The following is an 11,612-nucleotide window of genomic DNA, read 5'->3' on the forward strand; positions in this document are numbered from 1 at the left end:
AAATTTCATTTTAAAAGTACAAAAAAGTAAAAGTACTTTTTTTTTAAATTACATTTTAAAAGTACTTTAAAAGTACTCAAATAGAAAACAGGTCTTTGAAATAGTAATAATATTTCACAATTTTACTTTTTTACTGTATTTTTGATCAAATAAATGCAGCCTTGATGAACATAACAGACAACTTTCAAAAACATTATCTTCGTACAGTTGTATACTGCAAAATATACCATGGTATTTTAATGGTACTATATTAAATAAATAATATTAATAAAGGAAAGAAATTCTGTGTAATTGTATGGTAGATTGTAAATTTCTAAGCAATTTCACAAAATCTAGATTTATAGTAACAATAGCACAGTCCAGATTTATTTCCGAACAGGCTCAGTCTCTTGTCTCAAAGACGTTTCACTCTGTTAAGAAACGCACATGCAGTGACTGCTGAAAGCGAAGGCGCTATGCAGTGAGCTGTTGTTTACTATTCAGTACATGTCAAAACTCAAAGCCTCGGGGCAGTTTCACAACAATCACTAGTGAGGTGATGTGTAATGGGGACAAAGATTCATGTCAAAACATTGCTGGAATTATCGTCAGTGTAAACACAGAAAACAAACGTTTTAATGCACTGATGACTTGTTCGAGGAAACCAGAGCTCTGTAAAATTAAATTAGCACTAAATGTTTAGTGCTTGCCAAGTCAAGCATCACTTTTCCTGTTGCTCATACTTGAGGTTAATGGTTTAGCAACATTCACCCGTAACCTACTAAATATTTCAACATCATTCATTGCAACCCGCAGTCATCTGTCCATCTCTTAATTATACCGTGAATCATCTTTCAGGATCCTGAAGTGTTTGAATGAATCTGTAGAGTCTCCTCAGCTGTGGTGTTATGTAACCGCAGATGTTTTTGCCTGCGTTTGCTCCACATATTCATATTACTGATATGAGCCTCTTATGTGTTCAAAGGTTGCACAGATACTGTATCTGGAATCTCTTTATCATGCAACATCCCATGATAAACAACAAATAGTTTAGATTTTACAATACTGTTATTTTAATATCATTTATACATTATAATAGTTTTTATTAATGTTTTGAATTAGCTTTCAGTTTTAAATTTTTTTTAGTTTTCAGTTTAATAAATGCTTGTTTCTTTGTTTCATCTTTCCTGTGGTTGATCTGTCTTGTTAGTGCTTCTGTCTACGCCTGCTTAGACTTGGAGCCAGAGATTTGAACAACAATGATTTATGTTGCAGACATGAGCAAACCTCAATTTTCATGGGCTGTTACATTTCTACAACGTATGATTTGTGGCTGGTGGCTGATAAAACAGTGGAAAAGGCTCATAGACTTGCTTTGAAAGTGGTCTAGAATATTTGTGAAAATGGATTATTGATTAATGAATGATTGCTTTTGGTCATGTTCTGAATTGTAACGTTTTTACTTCCTGTAGGGTCATCCGGTTCATGGTTCGCCATGTGAAGTACTTCCTGGGTCTGCGCTATCAGGTCAGCGGTTGGGAACATCTACAAACAGACGGACCTTACGTCATCATCTCCAACCACCAATCATCACTCGACGTGCTAGGTGAACGTATACACTCGACCAAACAACACAACACAGCACAACACAACACAACACAACACAGCACAACACAACACCGTGTGTTCAGTGTTACTGTTATTATTACCACAGGATCAAAACCTGCTTGAATTCTCTTCTTTCTGCCTGCACACCCATATGTCACGTGATGGTATTTGTGCAGCCGGTGTTTCTGTGCTGATTCTCTCCTCCTCTCTGCAGGCATGATGGAGACCCTGCCGGATCGCTGCACGATGATCGCCAAGAAGGAGCTGATATGGGCCGGGACGGTGGGCATGATTTGCTGGCTGGGAGGAATCGTCTTCATCAACCGCCAAAAGACCAGCGACGCCAAGAACGTCATGAGTGACGCCGCTAAAACCATGTTGGCCGACAAGGTCTGTCTTTGCCAAGATCTCACACCTGACTAATGGTAGTTTACCCGAACCAGTTTGAACCAGTTGGCATGAGCTTTTAGGTTATTAATTGATGTTATATGATCTTATTGAAGTGTCATTTTTTTTTTTTTGTTTTTTTTTTTAGTTTAAGGTTGAAGGTGGTAAACTTCTAAGCTTTCTTGAAGTGTTGAAGTGATTGTAATTGTAAACATTCAGTATTATATATAAATATACACTACTGTTCAAAAATTTACATTCAGGAATATGTTTTAAGAAATGAATGCTTTTATTAATCTAGGATGCATTAAATTGATCAAAAGGGACAGTAAAGACTTTAATAATTTTGAAAAAAGATTTTTTTCAAATAAAAACTTTCCTTGAAGACTAAATAAAAAAAAATATGTATCATGGTTAGCACAAAAATTCAGTTTTGCATCACAGGAATAAATAGCATGTTTATTCAAATAGAAATCAGGCATTTTTAATTGTAATATTTTTTTCACAATATTATTGTTTGTACTGGTATTTTCATCTAATAAATGCAGCCTTGGTGAGCAGAAAATACTTTTTTTTTTTTTTTAATATTAAGAAGTTTCACAGACATCAAACATTTACCTGTAATGTGTATGTTAATACTTTGATGCATATTAAAAATATTTTATTTTTGTGCTTAAAATCCGCAATCTTTTGCACAGTTATCATTGGTTTTATATTGTTTTTAGTACATTATTTGCAATGCTTCAGTGATTATAGTTCATATTCTTTGACCCAGGGCTATTATACTTCAGTAAAAACTCTATATATATATGTGTGTGTGTGTGTGTGTATATATATATATATATATATATATATATATATATATATATATATATATATATATATATATCTATATATATATATATATATTCATTCATTCATTCATTTCATATATATGTATCATATAGTTTCAAGTTTCAAAGGCAATATTTGACATTTTTATTTTAAATAAAATAATGAAAAAAAAAAAAAAAAATTATTTATTAAAAAAAAAAAACTATATAGACATTAAAAAACAACATTAAAAAAACTAATAAAAATGACAAAAACACCAAAAATGATTAAAACTGTAAATAAAATGACCATGAGAGAAGGAGATATAAAAATAAAGCTTTTGACTTTTTAACCCTTTTTCCTGCTTTTGAAATACTTTTTGCTTAAAAATTGTATATGATGTTTATTTGGTTAATGGCTTAGAACTAAGAGGTTTCTACAGAGAAAATTAATGGGGAAATACAACCAAGACCACTAAAGACATGGACCGTTGCTTTCGATTAGCTTACAGTATTTTTCCATGCTAAACTTTCAAACAGTGGTGGAGATGTCATATTTAATTTGCATAGTAAATTGTGATCTGGAATTGCCATCTTTTGATCAATATTGCATGATATAATACTATCAGTCTTAGTGCTATCATAGCGATGTTGTAAGGAAGAGGTGCTGGAAACAATCTTATTTTGTGATTGCATTGAACTTTCCCTAGATCCGATTGTGGGTGTTTCCAGAAGGCACACGGAATCAGAACGGCGGGCTTTTGCCCTTTAAAAAGGGAGCGTTTCATCTGGCCATTCAAGCACAGGTGAGTGTTACTTCAGACTCCTTCACTCATGCTTGACCTGATATAACCTGACCTGTAAGTGCTTTAGTAATTTACCTGACACAAGCTGAACAAGCTTGAGCTCAAAGGTTCCTCATTAACCCATGAAACCTGTGGCACAGGTCAGAGGTCGTAATGGAGACTGGCTTTGCTCATGTGGTGTTGTGTCTTATCTTCACCAGCAGAGAGCTGTCGTTCCTTGTTTAGTCTTCAGCTTCTGTGTGGAGCTGTTTAGCAACAAAAACTCATTTCTTAAGCCACATGAAACATTCCTTCAGTGCTTCTTTCTTTCATGTGGCTTGTGAATAAACTTGAGAGTTAAGACAAATGGATTGTATTGGAACAGTGAAATGCTTGGCAGATTTTTTACTTTAATACTTCCAGCTTCAGCTTCTTTTCAGCTTTTAAGCTTCCTGTTTAATTACCCATATACATAGATGCAAAATATTTCAGAATGCAATTTATGTTTATGATGGATAATTCTGTTATTTTAAACTACATTTGAAAACATGAGTTAATATTTAAAAACATGAGTTAAACCATCTGAAACATTTATTTTAATAGTTGATTTATTTATTGGTATATTTATTTATTTATATACATATGTCAAATGTAGTATATATATATATATATATATATATAGATATATATATATATATATATATATATATATATATATATATATATTCAAGAAATTATTTATCTTTCAAAGAGCAGTTTAATATGTAAAATAATGAATAATTTGTTAAATTTAACTACAATTTTTAACAAGAAATAAATAATTTTCAGTATGTGTGTATTTTCAGGATTTTCATATGTTCTTTTGAAACAGGATGTTCGGGCAGGTCATGAAAAATGCTTTCCTTTTTTCAGTTTGTAATAGACAATAGTTTACATCACAGCTGACTTAACCACTTTGTGGTTTTGTATGATGATCAATATTTTTGCTTCAGTCGAAGGACTGTGCGTTTCAAATGTAAATTTGAAAGATTTAAGGGAAAGATTTCAGCTTTTAGAAGAGCACTAGCATATTGATTAGGCTCGACGCTAACAAAGCCTTGAAGCTAAAACAGGCTTTTCACGTCTCTCACAATTAAAAGTAAAACACTACATCTGCATTTCCATGGCCACAAGAACATTGTTTGGATGATTGCTGTAATGACTGTACATGTAGATCATTGTCACAAGTTCATATGAGGAGACTGAATGAGGAATTTGTGCTGAAAACTTAAAAAAAAAACAAAAATTTTACAGTTGTGTGTAGCTGCTTTTTAAGTTCAGAATAAAGTAATATGAATCATGTGTGATGATGCATACTGATATAAAAAGTGGCAGGCCAGCATAATCAAAACCAGATGAGCGTTGAGTTAAAGCAGACAGACATCACTTAATCTAGACCAAAGTAATGGAGGCCTGATGGTTCTCATTAGTTAAGGTAAAATATGTGAACAATCGGTGTCTAATCTTATCTTTTTATATCTGTGTTTTGCATTTTGGCATTGTACAGATATAACATGCACCCTAGGAATTTTATACATGGTCTAGACTTTAAATAAAGTAGGAATTTCAGCAAGTAAGCTTGGGAAAATATTTATATGTGACCCTGGAGCACAAAAGCAGTCTTAAGTTGCTGGGGTATATTTTTAGCAATAGCTAAACAAACATTGTATGGGTCAAAATTGTCAATTTTTCTTTTATGCCAAAAAATCATTCGGATATTAAGTAAAGATCATGTTCCATGAAGATATTTTGTAAATTTCCTACCGTAAATATATCAAAACCTAATTTTTGATTAGTAATATGCATTGCTAAGAACTTCATTTGGACAACTTTAAAGGTGATTTTCTCAATATTTTCATTTTTTTTCACCCTCAGATTCCAGATTTTCAAATAGTTGTATCTTGGCCAAATATTGTCCTATCTTCCTAACAAACCATACATCAATGGAAAGATTATTTATTCAACTTTCAGATGATGTATAAATCCCGATTTCGAGAAATTGACCCTTATGACTGGTTTTGTGGTCCAGGGTCACACACAATGTATGTACAATGCAATTTAATATTATTATTATTATTATTATTATTGTATCATTCTATTAAATACATTTAAACATTAATTATATTTAAAAAAAAATTGTTAATTTATATTTACTTTAATATATTTATTTTCAATTTAGTAGTTGATTTATTTATTATGTTTATAGTTGGAATGTTCAACATATTTGTAGCCTTTTAAAATGAAGTTTAATATTTAAATTAATTTATTTTATTGTTTTATTTAACTTCATTTTTGAAAATGAATTTTTAATTTGTTGATTTATATTAATTTGATATTTAATTTTTTTAAATATATTGTTAGATGATTCTTTAATATAATTATTAATAATTTTATTATATGCATTTTACATTAAAATATAAAACCTATGCAAAATTATTACCTTTCAAAATGCAATTTAACATAAATAGATGTCATTTTATTGTTATATTTACCTATACCTTTAAACATGAATTAAACCATTTAAAATATGTATTTGTCAGTTTATTTATTTTATATTTGTTTAGAATTTTAAAATTAGTATTTGTTTAATTTATATTATTATTATTTTTATTTTTTATTTTCATTTTTGTGGCATTCCTAGTCCTTCATAATTTTGAGTCACATCTTTTTGTATTAATAAATGGTTAAACTGAAACACACTTTCCAGCAACGTATCTCTGGGTATATTATTAGTCTGGGAGGATAGTTCAGTCTGTGTATGATCATATTTTTGTGTGTGAGAGCGTTTCTAATCCCTGCTGGTTTACTGTCTGCTGCGCTGCACACTGTCCAACCATCCCTCTCTCTCTTTCTCTCTTAGGTTCCCATCATACCCATCGTCTTCTCTTCCTACAGTAACTTCTACCTACGAAAAGAGAAAGAGTTCAAATCAGGTAATGCACGTTACAAACAAATGTTATGGAGAAACAAAAGGCCTTTTGTGTAAATAGTTCACCAAAAAATGAAAGTCTGCCATTTACCCTTCTTTGTGTTGTTCTAAACTTCTATGCTTATGAAAAAATATGCTTATGAAAAAAAATAGTAGAAATATTAGTCTATTAGACCTGTGTGCAATATTCAAAGTTCTCTAAAAACATACAGTGTACTGTATACTGTATGTTACAAATCTGCCCTTTTTCTTGCAGTTCTGAGAAAAAAATAATTTTGAGATTAAATTGCACAATTCTAAGATGAAAAGTCTGAATTGTGAGATTAAAAAGTTGAAAATAGGTTTGTTTGTTTTTTTTATGCTGTGGCGGAAACTTGCAATTATGAGGAGAAAAGGCAGAATTGTGAGATATAAACTCGCAATTGTAAGAAAAAAGTCAGATTTGTTTGATAAAGGTGCAATTACCTCTTGTTTTTTTTAATTCTGTTGCAGAAACAAAAAAGAGAATTGCAAGAAGTAAAGTCACAATTTTGAGTAAAAAGTAATAATTGTGAGATTTAAACTCGCAATTGCAAGAAAGTTACAATTGCTTTTTTGTTTTTTATTCCATGCCAAAAAAATTAAATAAAAAATGGGATGTAAACACACAATTCTAAGGAAGAATGACAGAATTGTAAGACGTATTTTGACATGTTTATGTGGGTTTTCTGTGTCCGAATTGTCAGATATAAACTTGCAGTTGCAAGAAAAAAAAAGTCGGAATTGCGAGAGATTTGCAAGAAAAGTCAGAATTACTTTTTTTCGCTTTAATTCCATGTTGGGAGAAAAAATAAATAAATATATATATATATATATTGCAAGATGTAAAAATGAAGTTCTAACGAAAAACGGGGATTGCGAGATCTAATTAGTTTTAATTCTGTCGGTGCAGAATTTTGAGAAAAAAGTCACAGTTTTCTTTTTTTTTTTTTTTGTGCAGTAAAAAAACAATTGTGAGAGGTAAACGCACAATTATGAGGGAAAAAAGACTTACGAAATAAACTCACAATTTTGAGAAAAAGTCAGAATTGCGAGATAAAAAGTCACAATTCCCTCTTTTATTTTTTTATTAGGAGCTAAAAAACAAAAACAAAAAACAGAATTGTGAGATGTTAAGCCGCAATTCTGAGAGGAAAAATAGGCTTATGAAATATAAACTTGCTGTTCTGAGAAGAAAAGTCAGAATTGTGAGATTAAAAGTCACATTTATCTTTTGATTTTTTTATGTAACGGAAAAAAGCTTCCATACAAACTAGAGCATGTCGATGATAATGTCGGCTAAATGGCTGTATATGACGTTTTCTATACTGTTTCAAACAGGAAGCATCACTCTGAAAATCCTTCCAAAGATCGAGACGAAGGGACTGACGGCAGACGATGTGACGACGCTCTCCGAGCAATCGTTTGGCATCATGCGTTCAGCCTTCCTGGAGATCTCCGGTCAAACGGTGCAGAGCAACGGGCCGTCCACCCACTGAGCGCCCTTTCATTCGCTCCGACTACAAGGATGGCTTGAGACTACGCCGTCGTGGTGGTGATGCTAACCATGACAGCCAGGCGCTTTAGTATCCTCTCTGACGTCCTCATGAAGCAGGAACACATGTCCATACAGACAGACACACATACATTCACCTTGACTACAGTGCGTACAGCAGATGTTATCTTAACCTAGTTTTGATCTCCCGTTGGACTCCAGGGGGCGCTAAGCGGCGGAACGGCGTTTTTTATTCTGGCGCGATGCTTTGTTCCACGTCATTTTCGATGTTGGTATGGCTCGGACTGCTTTTGTCGGCGACAGGTTGAGTTTTGGAGTGACGCCCTGAGAACATCATGGATGTGCGTTCGACATGCATGCCTTTTCTATGTTTCTCTTCCTTTCACTGATCTACAAAGACTCGTTCTGTTCGTTTGTGTAGGTCGCTTTTACTCGAAGTTCTCTGCTTGCATCATGGGAAATCGGTGACAAACATCTGAGTTGGTTTTACTTCTGTTTTTTTTTTTTCGTATGCAAGAGTATTTTTCTTTAGACACGCCCCTTTATTGTTTTAAATAACTTTATTGATTCATTGACCAAAACTATTCATTTGGAAATGTCCAAATGTGTCGTCACAACTAAGGACTCGGAAAACTGCTAATTAATTGAGTTTCCTCCTATGTCAAGTAAAGGTTTCATTTGTAACGAAAATCTCTATTGTCACCGTTACAAAGTGCGGCTTCTTCCTGTGCCATGTGTCCAAAGTGTCTCAGCCGTTGGTTGTTTAATGGTGGAATATTGTGGAAAAACACTATTGATTATTGCTCTGTGATCAGAATTGTTTGATTAGCGTTAGAAATATGTTCCAGTTGGCTTAAGTTCGGTGCTTTGCTCATTTCCTGTTTTGGTTTGTTTTCAGGCTACAAAATAATCTTTTCATTTCTAAAAATGTAGCTAACATTGTTCAATCCTTTTGTTTAAACTAAAAACCATTTGCAAGGGAATTGTTATTATAATAACTAATCGAAAAAGTATTATCTAACACATTATATAGACTATGGCGTTATCTAAGCAGCCAATTTAACTAAAACGTGTTTAAGAGCCTTTATTATTAATAGTCAGATTTTGAAGGAGAAAATCAAAATTCTATTTTACATTTGTTTGCAAAACTTGAATTTTTCTTTCAAAACCTGCTGCTAAAATTATCCAGAGAAATTATTGTAATGTAAAATGCTGAGGTTTTAAGTGGATGTTGACGAACTCTAGAAATGATTCACGTTCGCAGATTGTCAACGTCATGAGCTTTTTTTCTGCTCATAGATCAGGTATTAAACTTTATCCTCAACTTTACAGTTTAACCAAGAAAGTTCATATTTAAAATATATATATATATATATATATATATATATATATATATATATATATATATATATATATAAATCTGAATATGTGAAAATGACATGCACAATTTAATCTCAAAATGACCAATTATTTAACACCTATTTATTAACAGCTTAGGGCAGTAAAGTAAGATGAATATTTGTTATTTACTTTCTAATTGCATTGCATTGTTGAATCTTCTATTTAATGCTTGATGTTGCAGTTCTTGTTTGTTAAGAATGTATAACATCTGATCCTTAATTTAATATGTACAATATTATTTAAGAGGACTGAATTACGTATCTCATTATAACGGCTCACTGAGCTGAAAGACATTTTGCTTTGAACAAATGTTCAGTTTGGTTAATGCTAAATGTCCAGATTAGACACTGTTATTGTTATTAATTAGTACAAATCTAAACCCTTTTATGTTGTGTATTAGTTCATAGATTTTATAAGCCCTTTATTTTCGATGTCATTTTTGCCCTGCTGACTGAAAACCGTGCTGCATTCACGAAACCGTGTACAAGGTGTTGTGTGATTTTCACCAAAGCTATTAAGGATGTACAGCAGGTGAGGCTTGTTAACGCTCTGATTATAAGATCCGTTAGACGAACCTGTCAGACATTTCACAGGTAGCCTTGTGTACGTGTGTGAATGAGAGAGAGAGAGAGAGTGTGTGTATGTGTCCATTGTGTGCGCTGAATGTGTTTGTATGGTGACCCGACACACAAATGAGCTAAAGCCCATTGTAAAATCTGTAAAGTCATCTGTACAATCAAGATGATGATCATATATAAAAATGTTGATTGTGGTAGAATCTGGATGCGACCTGTGTTAAGAACATCTAGGACAAATAGTCAATAAAATCGTCTGTTTTTCCAGTAGGAATGGTAGAAGTTGTTCTTGACGTTTGTCGTCTGTCTGTCAATTTATTTACTTACACATTTACTAAATCTAAATGAGGATTTACTTTAGACTTATGATTACTACAGACAACCCCCCCCCCCCCCAAAAAAAAAAAAAAAAAAAAAAAATAGCATTTTAGATGTGCATTTTATTTGATTTGGGAGTTGTCGTTGTTTTAAATAATAATAAATAATTAAAAAACTGTATTTTGTGATCCAATTGTAAATAGTCCAATACACACTTAAAGTATGGAGCTAAAATACTGTCAAAATTAAGGGATTAACAAATGTGCAGGCAAATTCACATTGACAAAAAGTTAATATAGTTCCAAAAACAAATAAACAAACTCGGCATCAAATTTTGTGAATGTACATTTTGTTGTGCATTTGCATTAATATATTTTCAAAATAAATATGATTCACTAATGCTCAATTCACATTGATAAAAATAAGTTATTGCAAAACAGCAATTCTCAAATACATGACCTAATTTATAGTGAAAGTTTAACTTTTGACAAAAATATTTTGTAAATTTTAATATTAACATACTTAACTCTTTCCCTGCCAGCATTTTTGAAAAAAGTTGCCAGCCACCGCCAGCGATTTTGATGGTTTTCACTAAAACTGATGGCCTCCAGTATATTTTGCTGTATGAATATTTGAATATGCAATACACCAAAATAAAGATCAGAGCCTCTCCTTTAAAAAAAAAAAAAAAAAAAAAATCAGTTTTATTCTAGCTTAAAGCATTCTCTTTTTATCAACAATTGAATATACGTAGGTTTCATAAAAATGTATAGTTTTGAGCAAAAAGGTGAGAAATCACATTATTTTCACAAACTACATCTGGATAATATTCAGTATGGTTATTAAGACATAAATCCAGTAAATCCCTTCCATCAACACCTCCAAAGCTTGCACAGACATATACCACTTACTGGATCATCATTTTACTCCATAATGTTATGCAGTTTTCATTTATATGCTGTCTATTGCTGATGATCGCATTATTTTTAATATGCATTTGTTTACATGAGAGATTGCTTGTTTCTCCGTCCTGTTCATGTGTGTTTTTTGTTCGGGAGGTTTTGTACCCGTTCAGAAGATGTGTAATAACACTCCCGAGTGTATAACAGTGAAACACATTTTTGTCGGGGAAGCATTGTGTTCTAAAAGACGAGATAACTCGTCAATGGTTGGGAAAGAGTTAATGTATTTACAAAATATTATTTACAAATGCTCGATTCACATTCACAAAAATAAGTTTTTATA

At 32.1% G+C, this 11,612-nt stretch overlaps 1 protein-coding gene across 1 annotated transcript; it reads left to right on the forward strand.

The window, feature by feature from the left end:
- Nucleotides 1-1,386: 1,386 nt before the first annotated feature.
- On the forward strand, nt 1,387-10,323 carry LOC109105349 (1-acyl-sn-glycerol-3-phosphate acyltransferase alpha-like). Its single transcript, XM_042747868.1, has 5 exons — nt 1,387-1,585; nt 1,802-1,977; nt 3,497-3,592; nt 6,471-6,543; nt 7,899-10,323. The coding sequence occupies exons 1-5, from the start codon at nt 1,402-1,404 to the stop codon at nt 8,054-8,056; spliced, it is 687 nt and encodes a 228-aa protein (XP_042603802.1). The 5' UTR covers nt 1,387-1,401; the 3' UTR covers nt 8,057-10,323.
- Nucleotides 10,324-11,612: the final 1,289 nt, after the last annotated feature.

The sequence above is a fragment of the Cyprinus carpio genome, chromosome B21 (assembly GCF_018340385.1).
Source record: "Cyprinus carpio isolate SPL01 chromosome B21, ASM1834038v1, whole genome shotgun sequence".
Lineage (NCBI taxonomy): Eukaryota > Metazoa > Chordata > Actinopteri > Cypriniformes > Cyprinidae > Cyprinus > Cyprinus carpio.